Source organism: Artemia franciscana, chromosome 13 (genome assembly GCF_032884065.1).
Source record: "Artemia franciscana chromosome 13, ASM3288406v1, whole genome shotgun sequence".
NCBI lineage: Eukaryota > Metazoa > Arthropoda > Branchiopoda > Anostraca > Artemiidae > Artemia > Artemia franciscana.
This window is the reverse complement of record NC_088875.1, coordinates 13,413,965-13,433,916: the sequence shown is the minus strand read 5'-3', so window position 1 is coordinate 13,433,916 and position 19,952 is coordinate 13,413,965. Positions and strand designations below refer to the sequence as shown.

Sequence of the window (19,952 nt, the reverse complement as noted above, 5' to 3'; positions counted from 1 at the left end):
TATTTTTTGCCAGAAGACAAATCACGGGTGCGTGTTTATTTGTTTTTTTTTTGTTTTTTTTTTCAGGGGTCATCGTATCGACCAAGTGGTCCTAGAATGTCGCAAGAGGGCTCATTCTAACGATAAGTTCTAGTGCCCTTTTTAAGTGACCAAAAAAATTGGGGGGCACCTAGGCCCCCTCCCACGCTCGTTTTTTCTCCAAAGTCAACGGATTTAAATTTTTAGATAGTCATTTTGTTCCGCATAGTCAAAAACCATAATAACTATGTCTTTGGGAATGACTTACTCCCCCAAAGTCCCTGGGGGAGGGGCTGCAAGTTACAAACTTCGGCCAGTGTTTACATATAATAATGGTTACTGGGAAGTGTACAGCGTTTTCAGGGGATTTTTTTTTTGGTGTTGGGGGTAGGTTTGAGGGGAGGGAGCTATGTGGGAGGATCTTTCCCTGGAGAAATATGTCATGGGGGAACAGAAATTCAATGAAAAGGGCGCAGGATTTTCTAAAATTACTATTAAAAAAAACGATGAAAAAATAAACATGGAAACGTTTTTTTAATTGAAAGTAAGGAGTAGCATTGAAACTTAAAACGAACAGAGATTATTACGCATATGAGGGCTTCTAAAAATACTTTAGCATAAAGAGCGAGGTTTTTAGGAGGAGATAAATACCTCGCTCTTTAAGCTAAAGTATTTTTAGTAATTTCAACTATTTATTCTACGGCCTTTCGGATTCAGGGGTCATTCTTAAAGAATTGGGACAAAACTTACGATTTAGAGCAAAAAGCGAGGTATTAACGAGGGTACAAACCCCCTCATATACATAATAAAAATTTAAGAATATAAAAGTTTGTTACGTAAGCTAATTCTTAATTTACGTATATTTTTTACTAATAAAAACATTCGTTAAAAACTAAAATTTATAGTTGCCTTTTTATGTAACCGAAAAATTGCAGGGCAACTAGGCTTTCCCCGCCCCTTATTTCTTAAAATCATCTGATCAAAACTAAGAGAAAGTCATTTAGCCAAAAAAGGAATTAATATGCAAATTTCATTTTAATAATTTATGTGTGGAGAGCCAAAATCAAACATGCATTAATTCAAAAACGTTCAAAAAGAGCAAGGGGTTGCGGAGGGGACAACCCATTTCATATACGGAGTAATTTCTGTTCGTTTTAAGTTTTAATGTCGCTCCTTACTTTCAGTTAAAAAAACTAGTTTTTTTATTATGTAATTTTGTAATTTTGTAATTTTGGAAAGAAACAGAGATTTTTCACACATCTCATCGATACAGATAAGGCTTTTACAAGACATCAGTTAAGTGTTACTAGGTCAGAAAATGAAGCAGAAAAATAGAGAGGGTAAACTTCGTATTTTATACCCCCTTCCCACTAAAATCCCCCTTTTATCTTCCCCCTAAAACGACAGCTTTAGTACAATGTATGATATTTACAATTTATTACAGGATGACAATTTAATACCGATTGTAATACTTTTCAGGTTAAAACTCCTTTAAACGCTGATCCTACGGATTTCCTTTTCGTTTTTTTACGAAGTCTTGCGTAATGAACAGAAAGAAACAGAGATTTACAAAACGTTTAGAGATTTACAGCAAGCTGTAATCTCGTACTTGTAAACTTGCTGTGTATTCTCCCACCTGTAAATATTCACTTTGGTTTTGTTTTGTTATTATTATTACTTATATTTCAAACAGTTCGTGGTAACAAACTGTAAGTAAGGAGCGGCCCAGCTAAATAGTAAACGAACTCTATGAAACTGAATTTTGATACCAATAGATACATCAAAAGAATCGGATTTTTATGCTGATTTCAAATATATTAGTTTTATCAAGTTTAAAAAAAAAAGTTACGAGCCTGAGAAACTTTGCTTTATTTTTGAAAAAAAGAGGGAAACACCCCCTAAAATTCATAAAATCTTAATGAAAATCACACCATCAGATTCGGCGTATCAGATAGCCCTATTGTAGAAGGTTTTAAGCTCTTACATGCAAAAATGTGGAATTTTATATTTTGAAGAAAGATCACAGATGCGTGTTTATTTGTTTTTTTTCCCACGGGTGATCGCGTCGACCCAGTGGTCCTAGAGTATCACGAGAGGGCTCATGCGAACAGGAAATTAAAAGCTCTAGTGCCATTTTAAAAAGACCAAAGAAACTGGAAGGCAACAAAACCCCCTCCAACGCTAATTTTTTCCTAAGTCACTCGATCGGAATTTTGAGATAGCCATTTTGTTCAGCATAGTCGAAAAGTCTGATGACGGTGTCTTTGAGGATGACTAAATTCCACAAAGTCCCCGGGGGAAGGGCTGCAAGCTATGAACTTTGCCCATTGTCAAACAGTTCGTGGTAAAGAACTGTAAGCAAAAAGCGACCCGGCTCAAAAGTACCAGAAACTCTAAAAAAAAAAGAATTTTGATACCAATAGATATATCAAAAGAATCGGATTTTTATGCTGATTTTAAATATATGAGTTTCATCAAGTTTGACGTGGGGGACAAACCCGCCCATATCAAACAGTTCGTGATAACGAACTGTAAGTAAGGAGCGACCTGGCTAAATAGTAACCGAAACTCTAAAAGACGGAATTTTGATCCCAATAGATACATCAAAAGAATCTGATTTTTAGTACTGATTTTAAATATATAAGTTTCACCAAGTTTAGTCTTACTCATCAAAAGTTACGAGCCTGGGAAAATTTGCCGCATTTTTGAAGAGGAAAACACCCCCTAAAAGTCGTAGAACCTTAATGAAAATCCCACCATCAAATTCAGCGTATCAGAGAACCCTGCTGTAGAGGTTTCAAGCTCCTATCTGCAAAAATGTGGAATTTTGTATTTTCTGCCAGAAGAAAGATCACGGATGTCTGTTTATTTGTTTTTGATGCTGTTGTTTTTTTCCAGGTGTGACCGTATTAACCTAGTGGTCTTAAAATGTTGCAAAAGGACTAATTCAAACGGAAATCAAAATTTCTAGTGTCCTTTTTAAGTGACCAAAAAATTGGAGTGCAACTAGGCCCCATCCCACGCTGATTTTTCTTAGTCACCGGATCAAAATTTTGAGATAGCCATTTTGTTCAGCATAGTCGATAAATCTAATAACTGTGTCTTTGAGGACGACTTAATCCCCCACAGTCCACGGGGAAGGGCTTTAAGTTATGAACTTCGCCCATTTTTTACATATAGTATTGGTTATTGGGAAGTATACTGAGGTTTAAAGTTTTTTTTTCTGGCGGGGGTGGGGTCGGGGTGAGGGGGTTACGCGGAAGGATCTTTCAATGGAGGAACATGTCATGGGGGAAGTGATTTTCCATGAAGGGGTGCTGAATTTTTCAGCATAGTTAAAAAAAACGACTTTAATTTTAAAAAATTAAAGTTTTTTTTTCAACTGGAAGTAAGGAGCAACATTAAAACTTAAAACGAACAGGAATTATTGCGTATATGAGGGGGTTCGTCTCCTCCTCAATACCTCAATCTTTACGCTAAAGTATTTTTAGTAACTTCAAAAGAGCTATTTATTGTAATTAAACGGCCTGTGTGATTCAGGGATCATAAACGTAATAAAAAACATATGAATATAGAAGTTAGTTACTTAAGTTAATTCGTAATTTATGTATATTTATTTCTAATAAAAATATTCGTAAATAAAATTAAAAATTCTAGTGACCTTTTTAAGTAGCCAAAACTTGGAGGGCAACCTGGCCCCTTCCCCGTATTTCTCAAAATCGTCCGATAAAAATTTTGAATAAGCAATATAGCCAAATAAAAGTAAAATGAATATGCAAATTTCGTTTTAATTAATCAGTTACGGTGAGCAAAAATCAAAACCTGCATTAATTCAAAAAGGTTAAGAAATCAAATAAAACAAGAGCTAAGAGCTCATATGGCACTTGTGACGAGGCGAGAAGAGCTAAGAGCCAAGAGATCATATGGTATGAGCTCTAACAAAATTCTATGAATCAATAGATTGATTTAAAAAGGAAAATAAGAGGCTTAATGCCGGTCAGGATTTAAATAAGAGCTCTGAGTCACGATGTCCTTCTAAATATCAAAATTCATCAAGATCCGATCACCCACTCGTAAGTTATAAATGCCTCATTTTTTCTAATTTTTCCTCTCTCTTTAGCCCCCCAGACGGTCGAATCTAGGAAAACGACTTTATCAAGTCAAATTGTGCACCTCCCTGACACGCCTACCAATTTTCATTGTCCTAGCACGTCCAGAAACACCAAAATCGCCAAATCACTGAACCCCTCCCCCCAACTCCTCCAAAGAGAGCGAATCCAGTACGATTCAGTCAATCACGTATCAAGGACATTTGTTTATTCTATCCACCAAGCTTCATCCCGATTCCTCCACTCCAAGTGTTTTTCCGAGATTTCCCCCTCCAACTCCCCCCAATGTCAAAAGATCTGGTCGGGATTTGAAATAAGAGCTCTGAGACATGAATTCCTTCTAAAAATCAAATTTCATTAAGATCCGATCATCTCTTCGTAAGATAAAAATACCCCAATTTACTACATCAAAGTTTGGGGTGGGGGAACCTAAAATCATGGAAAACGCTTAGATTGGAGGGATCGGGATGAAATTTGGTGGAAGAAATAAGCAGAAGTCTTACATACGTGATTTACATAAATGGAACGGATCCGCTCTATTGGGGGGGGGGAGGTTAATTCTGAAAAATAAGAAAAAATTACGTATTTTTACTTACGAAGGAGTGATCGGATCTTCATGAAACTTCATTTTTAGAAGGACCTCGTAACTCAGATCTCTTATTTTAAATCTTAACCGGATCAAGCGTAATTGGGGGGGGGGGGCAGTTGGGGGGACCCGAAATCTTAGAAAATACTTAAAGCGGTGAGATCTGGATGAAACTGGATGGGAAGAATAGAAGCCTGTCTAAGATACGTGACTGACATAACCGGACCGGATCTGCTCTCTTTGGTAGAAATGGGGGTGGGGGTAATTTTGAAAATTGAGGTATTTGTAACTTACGAAAGGGTGACCAGTTCTGAATGAAATTTGATATTTAGAAGGATCTTGTGCTTTAAAGTTCTAATTTTAAATTCCGACCAGATCCTGTGACATTAGGAGGAGTTGGAGGGGGAAACTGGAATTCTTGGAATAAGCAAATGTCCTTGATACGTGATTGACAGAATCGTACTGGATTCGCTCTCTTTGGAGGAGTTGGGGGGAGGGGTTCAGTGATTTGGCGTGTTTGGTGCTTCTGGACGTGCTAGGACGATGAAAATTGGTAGGCGTGTCAGGGACCTGCACAAATTGACTTGATAAAGTCGTTTTCCCAGATTTGACCATCTGGGGGGCTAAAGGGAGAGGAAAAATTAAAAAAAAAATTAGGAAAAACTTTTTTGTGCGAGTTAGAGACATAGGCCTGTCGCCGAACACGCCTCAAAACCAGACTCTTCAGTTTAGCTTTTTTGCGTCGCTAATTCGTCCTTTTGCGATGCTTGGTAGGTATTTTGAATAAAATGACAAAAACTCCGATTCTGGACATCTTTGAGTTACACTTCAATACGCCTTTCTGCTGTCCTACAGTAGATTGAAATGAAAAGTATACAAATGAATCGTCAAACTGGAAAACCATAAACTAGATGTTTGGGACCCCTATTAAAAAAAAAAAAACATAGAAAATCTTTTGATGATGCAAATCAAATGACGTGTCCTTTCTCTTCGGTGGGGCTACCAGACTACCGCAAGATTGTAGAAAGATGTTTAATGGGCCATTTAGAAGCTACTCCTTCTTATAAATTACTATTAATAACTGCAAATTTTAATAATAATCATTAATTCTATATTGCACCAGAAATGGGACTTTGGTGCCATTTCTGAATTGGAAAGGATGGGAAGAATAACAAAGAAATTATTGTAATCTTCATGTAAATAATGACGAAGACCACACTGCCTTTCCATAATACAAATACAGAAGAGAGAATAGCGAGGACTTTTTTTTTCCCAAGACAGTGAACGAACGAAACGTATTTGAATATTTTGGCCCTACATATAAGGGTCGTCTTCAGCAAAGAAAATAATAAACAATAACACACTTACAGTAAAAATATTCTTGGTTAGAAATCCATTTTTTTTTAATAGCCCAGGCGTCATTACTTCTTAACGAAAAGTTCTGTCAAGACTGTGTGATAAAAGCTAACATTTTACAAGCTAAAAAGGTTCATTCATTTCACTAACTGTATTTATTAAAAATTGGAATGATTTCTTATTGCGAGGCTTGCCTTCTCTGCAGCTAATCTTGTAGTTCTTTTGGGATTGGGCTTGTTTTTATTGGTTCCTAATTTTGTTTTATTTTAAATAAATTTTTAATAAATACAGTTAGCGAAATGAATGATCCTTTTTAGCTTGTAAAATGTTAGCTTTTATCACACAGTCTTGGCTGAACTTTTCGTTAAGAAGTAATGATGGCTGGGCTATTTTGAAAAAATGGATTTCTAACCAAGAAATTTTTATTGTAAGTGTTATTGTTTATTATTTTCTTTGCTGAAGACGGCCCTTAGATATAGGGCCAAAATATTCAAATAGGTTTTGTTCGTTCATTGTCTTGGAAAAAAAATTCTCATTATTCTCTCTTCTGTATTTGTAATCTTCATGGTCTAAACATTAACTTTTATGTTTCAACAATTTTGCTATCTTTCTGTTGCTTCAATCCAGTTTTATCCAAGTACCGAATTAAATTCTTGAAATTTGCCTTGCATTTCTTTCGTAAGATAAAAATACCATGAAAAGCAGACGAAAATTTGGAAGTTTGTTATGCTGGTCTCCCATACTATTTTACGTTGTAAGTGTTGAAGTTTGATTTCCGAAAGAAGTGCAAATTAGTTTAGGCCGAAGTAATGACGGTTTTTTTTTTTTTTTTTTTTTTTTTTTTTTTTTTTTTTTTTTTTTTTTTTTTTTTTTTTTTTTTTTTTTTTTTTTTGGTGATATACCACGCGCTTAAGTATGCCATTAGGCGTTTGCGCTGTTTGTTTAAATGGTTTAATTCTTGTTGTAAACTAACATGTATCTATCCATCTATCTTAAGCAGGTTGAGATAATATCCAAGAAAAAAAAGAAGATGATATAGTAATTCTAGCTAGTTGCTATAGGCTTTTCTAAAACACATGCTTCACAGGTAGCATAAACTTAAGGCAATATGGAATCGTATATCGTCCTCCTGTCTCGCGTAAGTTATTTTAGTTTGTTGACTTCAGTAATTAAAATTGACAACTATTAAAAGAATGAAAACAATTTCAAGCATGCTTCTACAACAAACAAATAACCAGGGAAGAGCTTGAAGCTTAAGTAGTAGTCTTTTAATGTTTTAATAATTTTAATAATTTGGATCTACTTGGAGAAAGAAGTTGGCTTTTCCTTTGAAAATGCCCCTATCAAATATGCTGAATTTTCAGATATTAGATTGAATTACTATGGGGGAATAAAAACTTTATAAGCCAAAAAGTGAGTTAACTATTTATTAGATAAGAAAAATAGCTTTGAAATAATTAAAAGAAGCTTATAAATTAGTGTAGGTGAAATTAAGCTTTAAAATTTTAAGTGAAAAAGATTATTATTTCACCGAGAGGAGAGAATGTGGGGTTAAGCTAAAAAAAAAAAAAAAAATACAAAATACCTGCACACATTTTTCCTTTTTTTTTTTTATAGAAGATGCATGAATACCTTTTTTTGATCCCTTACAATGATAATTCCTTTATTGATCAATTTACAAAACAACAAATCAAATTACGAATATAAAGTGTTACATGTACCTAATCTTCACAGAAATAGGGCTGGAGGTTAGGACCTCTATGGTGCTTGTGTGAAGAAATTGCCTAGGAAATTTTGGGCAGCCTTAGGACAATAAAAAAGCTTTGTTTTAAATATCGGACTATAGCTGCCACAGGTGAGGGAATAAGATATTTGAGGATTTTATTTTGCATGAAACAACTGCATTTTTGCATCTCAAAGTTGGTTGGTGAGGAGGGGGGTCTTAAAAACAAACCCCAGGGAGAGGAATCCCCTGACAAGTTCTTGGTTTGTGCCCCAACAATAGCCAGACTATTTGAATTTCATAATCACCGTCTCAGAATTTACCGTTTCTGGATTATTTTTTTTTGCATAAATTTACTGCCCATAAATACTGCTGAATTTTTTCAGATATTTCGGGAGTCCTCGTGGAAATGAAACTCGATGTTTCTGTCTCCCCCAGATTAAAAAAAGTGTCTTTTTAAGGTTTTTTTTATTGATTTGCTTTTGTATTTTCATCGGAAAAATCGAAATTACCAACAGAACTGGCCCTCTCTAGATATTGAAAAATACATTGTGCTGTATAAAAATACATTGAAATGGAACTCGATGTTCCATTTATTTTATAGTTTCTTAGCCTTTACGTGAAAGCTATGTTGAGACCTAAGTGTTTCATATGTCAATCGCAATTCTTCTGGTGAGTCTTGTGGTGTAACCCCCCCCCCTCTGCTCAGGTAGTTCAGAAAGCGTTTTGCCTTACAAAGGGGTGATATGTTCTGAGTGAAGTTTTATTCTGCTGATAACACCTCTAAGAAAAATAAGTCTTTAGGGTCAACGTAGCTGTCTTATTTTGGGAAGAATTGTTCCCTAGACATTTCTGTCTCCCCCAGATTAAAAAAAGTGTCTTTTTAGGGTTTTTTATTGATTTGCTTTTGTATTTTCATCGAAAAAAATCGAAATTACCAACAGAACTGACCCTCTCTAGATATTGAAAAATACATTGTGCTGTATAAAAATACATTGAAATGGAACTCGATGTCCCATTTATTTTATAGTTTCTTATCCTTTACGTGAAAGCTATGTTGAGACCTAAGTGTTTCATAAGTCAACCGCAATTCTTCTGGTGAGTCTTGTGGTGTACCCCCCCCCCTCTTCTCAGGTAGTTCAGAAAGCGTTTTGCCTTTTCATGAATTGACGCCACTGAACAGACAAGAAAAAAAAAACACATTTCAATCGCCACAGTATCATGATATTTTCTTTTCAGGCTGAACGAAAAACAACAGCTCAGAAAGGACCTGAAACTTGGGCAGCGGAGAAAAAGGAAAATGGGTAAGAAAACATTAATATTATTTTAGTTAGGGACCCCAAAGGTCAGCCCACGACCATCAGAAATCAAACTCGCTTCCTCTGCCACGGTTCTAAATGATACCCCGGACACAAGTCAAAAATAGTATATAAAAATGAGCTTTTTTTATGTATTTCAATGTCCTGCTAAAAAAACAACATGATCCGTCATTTATCAGTTTGACTTTACTTCACTTATTTACCATAAATCCTTAAAAGGATATGTGAGAATATGATTCATGATTATTGGGTAACGCTAAACACGATACAGCTAAGGCTTTAAAACCAGTATCCGAGGGTTTTATACGGCACTGTCAAGAAGCTGTTGCGTCTTACTGAATGCAGTTGTGTCGCAAGGTTGGACATGGGGGGGGGGAGTATGAACCACCTAATGAACTCGTAATTGAAAATAACTTCTTCTGATTTTAGACTACTGACTGGTCCTTTGAAGCCAGCATATACCTGCACACAATTCCTGATCTGTTGGATTTGAGGCATTAAATAATCTTTTTTTAGGGGAAGGATTTAGCTAACAAGAAAAAAAGATCACACGGTTGATTTGACTTGGGGAGTCAATTGGAATATTCTCAGGGGTAAATTACCTCCTATATGCAAGCATTAATCTGTCATTAAAGCTCTCAAATAATTAAGTCACGTATAACGTCTAGCCCTCATTATTAAAAAAAAGAAAAATGTTTATTCGTATTAAAACTATTTCATACTTGAAGAGACTAATGATATACGTTTTTATTTAGTGTTTTAATCTAGCTGACGGAGTGTATTTAGGCTAGGAAGTTAGTCTACTTTGCCACATTTGTCGGTTTGATACTGTTGGCATCTCTTATTTTCATTATTGAGTAGAGAGGTACTTAAGTAGATTGCTAAATTCAGGCACACGGACAAACATTTAACAATCTATCAAACTTTAGATTCGGTTAAGGCAAAACAATAAATGCTATCTTTATAAAGAACAACAATTGTGTATTTATTTATTTATTTTTTCTCGAAAATGGCACCATATATTTTCGGGAAAACTGACATCCTGGGATTTTCTGGCGTAAAAAAGTTTGTACGGAAAATAATAGGACTGGATTGTTTTTAAAACGTTTCTTGAGCCAATCGTTACGATTCTTTAAAAACTTCCAAAATAGGCTCCTTCAGCGTCAATGCAGCACTGCCAGCGTGATTTCCCAGCATTGAAGGTATCTCGGCATGCATTCTCCGAAATAGCCTTGAGAGTCGCGGTGCATGCTGCTTGGATCCCCTCTGTCACCTCAAAATGCTTGCCTTTAATCGGCCTTTTCAGATGAGGAAACAAAATAAGTCAGGAGGCCACATTTGGGCTGTAGGGTGACTGCGGAAGCGTCGGAAGCTTGCCTCTTTGTCTCGGGATCATACTCAAAGATCCAGAACTCATTACCTGTGATTACGTTATTAAAAAAGTGGGGGTCACTTTCACACATGTTCAAATTTTCTTGGCACACTTCCACTCGCCGCAATTTCTGGTCGTCAGTGAGCACTTCTGGGACCATTTTCGTGCAAACCTTGCGCATGTTCAAATGCACCGTCATAATGTTATGAACGATAGATTTTGGTATATATATATATATATATATATATATATATATATATATATATATATATATATATATATATATATATATATTATAGTATATTATATTAAATGGTTTGCCAAGTTGTCTCAAAGGAAAGATCATCAGGGCATTATAGATTATAAAGACGAAAATTACCAGGGCTGTTTTAGGGGTGGTGGTGCCCGGAGAAAAATCCACTAAGCCCCCCCTCCTCCTCCCGAATCATAAATAAGTAAAAAATGCCTAGCCACGGCAGCCGGGACAGCTTGCCCCGGCCGCCTCCCCATTGAACGATACTGTTTCAAAGGTTGTATCCGACAGTTTATCGTAACGAAGAGAAAGTATAGAGCTACCCGAACTAAAACCCACTCTGTGTTGAAAATTCACCCGGATAATTCCCCCTTTCCTCCGCAGATAACTCCCCCGTGAAAAATGTCCGTATGTTACCCGCTTACTTCTCACAAAAATAGCAAACAATGTGACCTTTTACTTGGTTTTGCAACGAAATAAGAAGAAAATTCTCGCAGGCGGAAATTCGTCGTATTTCGTTGTAAAACCAAGTAAAAGTTCACATTGTTCTCTATTTTTGTGAGAAGTAAAAGGTACAACTACTACTACTGCTGCTAATAACTCACAGCAGTACCAAGCCACCTAACGTCAACACAGCTACGTATACTCCTCCATCCCAATCTGTTCAAAGCCTCCCCTTTTACACCTACCCACAAAGTCCCCATTTCCTTTACATAGTTCCTTACGATTACGATCTACCTCCCACTCTAATCGAGTACGACCTGCTTTCCGTTTAACCCTTAACGGTTGACAGATGAAGACAATTTTTGGAAATCTGTCATCCTTCATTCGGAGAACGTGCCCTAGCCATCTCAACCTTTCTCTCATTATAGTCCTAGAAAGCGGGATTGGATCATACTTTTCGCACAGCGCACTGTTTGAAATACGGCCAGCTATTCAGGTATCCAAATCAATCCGTAGGCAATTTCTCTGGAAAACATTTAGTAAATTTTCGTCCGCTTTTCGGAGCACCCATACTTCAGAGCCAAATTTCACCACTGTCATCACTGTAGCTTCCAATATACTAATCTTGGTTCTTTTTATCCTCATATTCTTCCTAAATTTTTTCAACTGTGAAGAAAAAACACCCAGAACCTTGGCTATTCCCTGAACCTTGACTATTCTACTTTTAACATCTTTTTGCACTCACCGTCTTCCTTAATTATACTACCAAGGTAAGCGAAGCTGTCCACATGATCTATCTTTTCGTTACCCAATGCCAGCTTTTCATCTTCAATAACGAAAAGCATCTTCAAAGTAGTTTTAGGTAGTTACGTCAAATTATAAAAAAAAGAATTTGTAATGTTCTCTTTTTTTACAAGATTTTAGTTAAATTTTAAATTTCCCAATAGTTGCGTTTAGTTTATCATTCTAATTCGACCTTTGGAATTGCTTTTGCGAAAGAATCGGATAATTCTTTTTTTTTTATCTGGATAATAAAGAAAAAACACATATGTTGTGTGTAAATAAAGTATTCTGTCTGAGCTTTAGAAATATTTTCTTTGAGTTAAAATGACTAATAAATATTTGCCACGCTATCAGCTTCATTACTTGGTTTACGGATGTCGTACGTAAAGGGGGGGGAGTCATGTATGTACTCAAGTTTTTGTTTTGGTGGGGCAGAGGAAAAAGATGCGATTTCTGGGGACGGACCGCCAAGGCTCCCCCTTATCGCTTTCGTTTCGTTTATGAGTGATAATAAAAATTAGACCAAAACACAATTTGCTGCTTTTACATCTATTACATCTTTACGAATCGCACAAACTACTTATTTCACTTTGTTAAACTATCTGAACCAAAAAACTACTGTAAGACGAAAAAAAAATACTACCCCGTGAATTATTTTGCGCATGTGCTGCTAATTTGACGAAAGAACGCTAAATAAAATGCACAAATTTACTCATTTATAAGAAGAGTACTAAAGACTATTAGCTTTTTCTGGTAAATAAATCTCAGTTTGTGGGTACGAGCACTCCTTGCGTCACACAATCACTGTCTGAAATTCTTTAAATTCCACATACGTTGCGCATTTAAAACTTTCATTAATTGCTCAAACAGTTCGTGGTAACGAACTGTTTGAGTAAGGAGCAACCCGGCAACCCATTAAAAGTTATGAGCCTGAGAAAATTAGCCTCATTTCCAAACAAGAGGAAACAACCCCTAAAAATCATAGGAATCTTAATGAAAACCACACCATCAGAGATTCAGCGTATCAGAGAACCCGACTGTATTGTTTTCAAGCTCCTGTTTGCAAAAATGTGATATTTTGTATTTTTTTGCCAGAAGAAAGATCACGGATGCGTGTTTATTTGTTTTTTGTTTTGTTCTTTTCCACAGGGGTGATCGTATTGACACAGTGGCCCTACAATTTTACAAGAGGGCTCATTCTAATTAAAAGAATTAAAAAGGAATTCTAATTAAAAGAATTTAAAGGAAATTAAAAGTTCTAGTGCCCTTTTTAAGTGACCAAAAAAATGGAGGGCAACTAGGCCCCCTCCCGCGTTCATTTGTTCCCCAATTTAACTGGATCTAAATTTTTTGATATCCATTTTGTTCAGCAGAGTAGAAAAATCTAATAACTAAGTCTTTGAGAATGGCTTAATCCCCCACAGTCCCCGGGGAATGGGCTGCAAGTTATGAACTTTGCCCATTGTTTACATATAGTGCATTGGTTGTTGGGAAGTATACAACGTTTTCAGGGGAAATTATTTGGGGGGAGTAGGGGGTTACGTGGGAGGATCTTTCCATGGGGGAAGAGAATTTTCCATGAAAGTGTACCGGATTTTCCAGAATTATTTAAAAACGATCAGAAATTAAATAAGGAAAAATCAGTTTTTTCCACTGAAAGTAAAGAGCAACATTAAAACTTAAAACGAAAAGAAATTATTACGTATATAAGGGGGTTCGACCCCTCGTCAAGACCTTGCTATTTACGCTATTTTTTGTTTAGTACTTTCAAAAGAGCTATTTATTCTAACTAAACGACCTTTGAGATTCAGGGATCATTCTTAAAGAATTGGAACAAAATACGAACTTTAGCGTAAAGAGCGAGGTATTGACGAGGGGCAAACCCCTCACATACGTAGTAATTTCTGTTCGTTTTAAGTTTTAATGTTGCTCTTTATTTTCAATGAAAAAAAATGTTTTTATTTATTTAATTTTCCGTCTATAAGACAGGGGTGTACGTTTGGTGAGGGATCTGAGCATGGACGAGCCCCTGAAATCCTAGTGTTTCTTTAATTTCTTGGCACTTCTTATTCGAATTACCGAATAAAATTTGTTTTTGTTAGTCGCTGTTCTCCTCCCGCTCCGAATTTTTACTAATGGGTTTTCCCCTATAAAAATTCCTGTAACCTTTCTGCCTTAAGGTCTCTGGTGTAAAATTTGATGCATTTTAGTCCTTCCCTAAAATCTCGTGCATTGTATTTTAGGAGTGCAAATAAAAAATAAACAATCTAACATTTATAATCATATTGTAATTTTAGATGTTCCATCTTCATAAAATAAATTAGAGGGTGCAGTTGTCGGTAAATCGAAACAAATTCAATCCAAAATTTCCATTTTTTTCACATTTTCTCCTATATACTGTAAGATTTAAACTAATGATTTGAGACCGGGGGAGGGGGTGATGGTGCTAATCTAGATTTTCCCCCGGGTGCAAGAGATCCCAGAACCGTTATTGTATTCACAATGAGAGATTTTACTAATGCAAATATTTAGCTAGCGCTAATTCGAGCCGAACATATTTTTTCATACAATTCCTTCATTGGTTGAAAAATTTTACAAACTTTTTTACAAAATTCTCGTTGGCTTAAATTGACGTTGACTAAATCTTGGATTAGTAAAATCTTATCTTAAGGCAAGCATGCACAGAAGAGTCCGGTCTTTTACCAATTCTTAAGAATAACTGAGTTTTTTTATCTATATGTTGGATTTAAATCCTATGTTAATGCTTCATTTATAATTTTTATCTCAAGTGCATTAAAGATATGGTAATTAAACAGCAGTAAATCAATATTCGTTTTATAGTTTAGAGTCTGAGCATTTTGTAAAGTTTTTCTTATAACAACATTCTTATTTAAATATCACAAACCCCAAATGTAATGACACAAAGTTATCCAATAGTCGTAGAGACTAAAATTTCAGTAAAATTCATATTTGGATTTTTAATTAGCACTTAATATCTGATAGTTAAATAGTCTTATCTCATTATATTGTTTCCCAGGCAAAACAATAAGGAAGTAAGACTACTGAATATTTATGATTTCTATCTCAAGTCAATTAAAGGTATGTGTCAAGAAATTCAAATTTTGTAAATGAGCATTTTAGTGAGATTATCTCATTATAGATAGATTGATGTATTTCAATAATACAGTCCAAAATCCTCACAAAGACTCCATGGCCTGTAAAGGAAGATGATTATGAAAAAAAAAATTAAACATATATTTTGTAGAACATTTACTCATAAAAAGGAAAAAGAGTTTATTTGAATATGATAAACCCTACACCTGAAATCAGGCTGGAACTTCTCAGACCGGAAAAAAAAGACTAAAAAAGGACAGATTAAATTAATCTCTAGAAAATCAGCCACTTGAAGTTTGTGAACCATTATCTTTTTTATATAGAACAAATCAATAAATACACCTATAAAAAGAAAATAAGACACTGAATGAAAAATACATCCTAAATATAGAATTGAAAATTATTATTTAATTTCTAGAATAATTCAATTATTTCATTTAAAGTTCCTTTGATACTGCATTAGTAAATTATTTAATTCCTTTCTGTGTTTTTCTTGTCTTGCATTGTTCATTTGAGACTTTTTATCAACTACATCGCCTATTTATGGCTGTCGCACTTTATCTTGAGGCGTTTTTGGCCCCAATACGTGCCAAAAGTCTTCCAATTAAATGGGAAGTTCAGCGATAATTTTGAGCGGCCACTGGAGATCCCTAGGACAGGCACGTACGCAGGAAATGTTTAGGGGGCAAGTCCTTCAAATCCCTTATTTTGTGAGAAGTATCAGAAAATTATGGCAAAATAAAAAAATGTGAGATTTCTGGGAGGGCGGGCCCAGAGGCCCTTCCCCCCTGTGTACGTACCAGCCTAGGAAGACCTTTTGTAGTTGTATTTTGGAAATAAAAATATTATTCCAATAGTTTAGGATACTTGTAGATAAAAATTTACCTTCAAATATGTCGTGTACCTCCTGCTTCTAGGAGTTTTTTTTTGTTGATAAATTCGTGGAATTTTTTCTATATCATGGAAATTATTAGTAGGGGAATCGATGCAATATCATCTGGGAAGCTGAGATCTGTTTTTTCAAATCCTGTGGGTCGGGGCATAGTTTTGCTTTTTTTTCGATTTTTTCAATTGAAATTCCGAACAATAGTATTCTTCAAATAAAATCCCCAAAGTATTCCCCCTATATATTTCCACCCCACCTCCCAGCGTTTCCAATTAATTTACTTTTATTATTTTGTCTCTATTTCTATCAATTTATTCACTGAATAAATAGATAATCAATCTTTTTTTCTAATTTAAATTCTATTTTATCCTCAATCCTTTCCAAATAGGATGAACTCTCAAAATTAAATTCTTATATACTTTCTTGATATGTCACGCTTAACAATAACGGCATTGATAAAACTAATGAATCAATATATTTTGTGACGCAAAAATCGTAGAAAAAGGGCAAATATGATTTATCTTTACCAAAACTGTATCCAGGATTTTTGTTCAGAGGGGGGTGTGAATAGTAAAGTTTTAAAATCGCGTAAAAATTTGTTTATATGCACTCTTTAGTTTTTCACGATGGGGACAACTTCGAAGATGGAGTCAAACCCCAGTATCCCCATGGACACGGTCTTGATTTTCACGTAGCGTACAATTTGAGACTAAAGAGCCTCAAGGTTCTGATTTTTTTTATTATTTATTTATTCGTCAGTTTGTTCATTTTTTTCCGTCAAAGAAAATTGTAAATGAAGTACTGTATATCATTTTCGAAATAGGTGGTCATACTTTTTAGTAGATATTTTCGACATATTTCACAAATAATTTTCAAATCCTCCCCCCCCCCCTGACTCTGAACTCGACAGAAGTAGATTAGATGTAGCTCATATTTTATATGACTCATATATGTTTTTTTCCCAATGATTTCTCCTATCTTTGGGGATTTTTTGTTTAATGGCGAAACGATAGCTGATACTGGGAATGCTAATCAACGTCTCCTAGATATATAGTGACAATATGCAATTTCATTTTGAAGGGGTTAAAGACTCGAAAATAGGAGCATCTTTTTATTTAGTTGTATCTGCTTATTTATTATGCTTATTTGTGTCAGTTTTGTATATGGTTACCAGCTTTACACACATGTATACAGAAATGCAGACATACATGCATAGTTAAGTGGTTTCACACATATATGCATTTATATATATTGTATAAATTATATTTTATAGTGTATAAAAAAATTACAGAATATATTGCATAATATAATTGTATATATATTGTATAAAATATATTACATAAAATGTATATTTGTATATATATATATATATATATATATATATATATAATGAAAAGAGAAATCACCAATGCAGCAGCACAAACACATTTAAAAAAAGAAAAAAAATAGAAGACAGCAGGAGAAAAGGAAGACTGTTTTCCTACATTAGTGATTAATATAGATCAGCACTTGAATGAGGCCTTAACCCTACCTATCCATACAATCAACCATAAAGAATAATCCATGGACAGGCAGTCGTATCTTCCTTTTCTCCTTCTGTCTTCTAATTTATTTTTTGCCCCCCCCCCCCCCGACTCCAAATCGAATAAATTTTTAATTACGAATCTAGAAGGAAGTTGATGTTTCTTTCTGGTGGTATATGATTTGAGAATAGTCTCCATATTGTGATAATTTGCTATTCATAAGTAATGTATCTCTCTAGAATATTGACAACGTATTCCAACTATTCTAATTAGAATATTTTACTGATAGTGATGTCTTGATCATGGCTTTGGCCACTTCTGGTCTTACAAATTTCGCTTAATCCGGATATTCTACCGTCTTTTAATGTTGATTTTAATTTGCCACAAGGTTCCGTCCTTGGGCCGACACTGTTCTTAATCTATTTTAATGATCTTTATAATGTTGTTTCTAATAAAGTTCCTAGCTTTTGTTGCAATCTATGTTGCAGCAACAAATTCCATCCCTCGAATGCTGATGAGACAAATAATAATGAAATTTTAGTGACTTTTTCTGATGATAGTATTGTCGCCTGCGCTGAGCAGACAGAGTTTGCATTGAGAGCCAAACTTGAAATTCTTATAGAAAAAATATACTTTTGGTTTGACTCCAACTTGCTTGCTCTGAATGTATTGAAATCACACTTTCTGATATTTTCGAGGGTGAAATAGATATATCCATCGTTTACTGTACTTCAGACATCTAATGGACCATTATCTCGACCCCAGGAAAGATATGTGATATTTCTTGGTGTTTTATTGGATGAAAATCTGTCTTTCAAGAAACATATTGAGATGATGAAAGCAAAGCTTTCGCGAAATCTGTGCATCATTCGTAAATTAAAATACACATTTCCGGGATCAGTTTTACGTACACTGTATTTTTTTTCTGATTCAACTATATCTGACTTACTGTAACGCAATTTTTGATGTCAACATTTCCTTCTCTGCTGCACCAAAGTAAAGCGATCCAACAGAAAGCTGCTGTAATTATTAAAAAAGCAAATTTGCATTCTCAACATGACCTCCTAACTATAGATGCTTTATATAATATGTCGTGTGCAACCCTTATTTTTAAGTTCCTCCATGGTGAGTTGCCTAGGTGTTTTGAATCTTTTTTCCAATTTTTGTGCAAGATAAAAATTCTTATACGATTCGAAATAGAAACCACTTGCAAATTCCGCAGACGAAAGCAGTCAGGTCTGATTTTAATCCTTCCGTCGCGTGTTCTAAGCATGGAACCCAGATGAAACTCCCAGAGTTTGGAACTCCCAGATGAAATCCGTGGCAATCACCCGTTCGGTACTTTTAGAACTCAGCTTAAGAATTTTCTTACATTAAAATATAAAATGAATATTTAAAGTATTAATTATGACATTGATTTTTTTTATTTTTTGTTATTGTTAGACTTATTATTATTAGAGGGGCTTGGATGGTAGCTGTTTTTGCCCTTTGCACTGGATGGGGTCAAAGGATCGATAGGTTTTAAATGTGGGGATCAATCAAGGATTGGTGTCTTCTCTTGTTGCTTGGGTTTTTTGTATTATTGTATTAATTTAATGAAGTGAATTCTTTTGTTTATTTGTTTTAAGTTTAGTGTTATTTAGCCTCCATATTACGGCCATGAAGCCTTATGGAGACCATCGGAATAGTGCTCTTGTAAATATTTGTTCTAACAATAAAAGGAACTGAACTGAACAGGACAAGGTGAAAACCTGAAATTGAAAAAAAAAAATGATATTTGATTAAAAATTTGTGGGATTCCAAGATTTAGAACTAATCACGAGGTTGACGGTAAAGTTGAATTAGGTCTATATATATTGTATATCCAATATTTTATATTATATACAATATTTTCTTGTTAATGAAGTATTTAATATGCTATATATTTATTATTCTCGATTCTTCAAGGAACTGAAATAATAAATAAACAAATGGGGAACAGAACTGAAAGGGAAAGGAATAAATGAAAAATGAATTATTTCAGAGGATAAACTGGTCTACATGCATAATAAAAGCCTATGATGCAGCCTGATTGGGCTGCGATAAGCAGCTAACAAGGTGAACAAAAATGAAAACATAAGTGAAACGTAATAATTTGATATGAATAAAAGAAGTAATTATATGTTGTTTTGGAACCTGTTTCGTATTTACTTGAATTTTCCCTGGAATTCATGTATCAGTTGTTTCCACGCCATCCAATTTTGTTGATAATCCTTAAAGCTAAATAAAGCTTACTGTATTTAATTAATTGTGTATTTACTTGAATCCCTTGTTCGTGAGGACAGGAGTCACAGGCGTCCTTGTGTCACTGGTTATTTTGTTTGGAACGGGGATCAGGGATGTGACTCTGAAACCTCAGCAAGAGTCGACCCAGCTCTAAATGGGCATCTTGAGAAACTTTGGGAGGGTAAACAAGAAGGGTATGCG

The 19,952-nt window shown here is 34.9% G+C and overlaps 1 protein-coding gene across 1 annotated transcript in view; it reads left to right on the top strand.

The window, feature by feature from the left end:
• The window catches only part of LOC136034548 (cytochrome b5-like), a 57,011-nt gene that overhangs the window by 36,103 nt on the left and 956 nt on the right, over nucleotides 1–19,952 (top strand). The window contains exon 3 of the mRNA XM_065715780.1: nucleotides 9,032–9,096. Coding sequence (XP_065571852.1) covers nucleotides 9,032–9,096 — 65 coding nt within the window. The remainder of the gene's footprint in view (nucleotides 1–9,031; nucleotides 9,097–19,952) is intronic.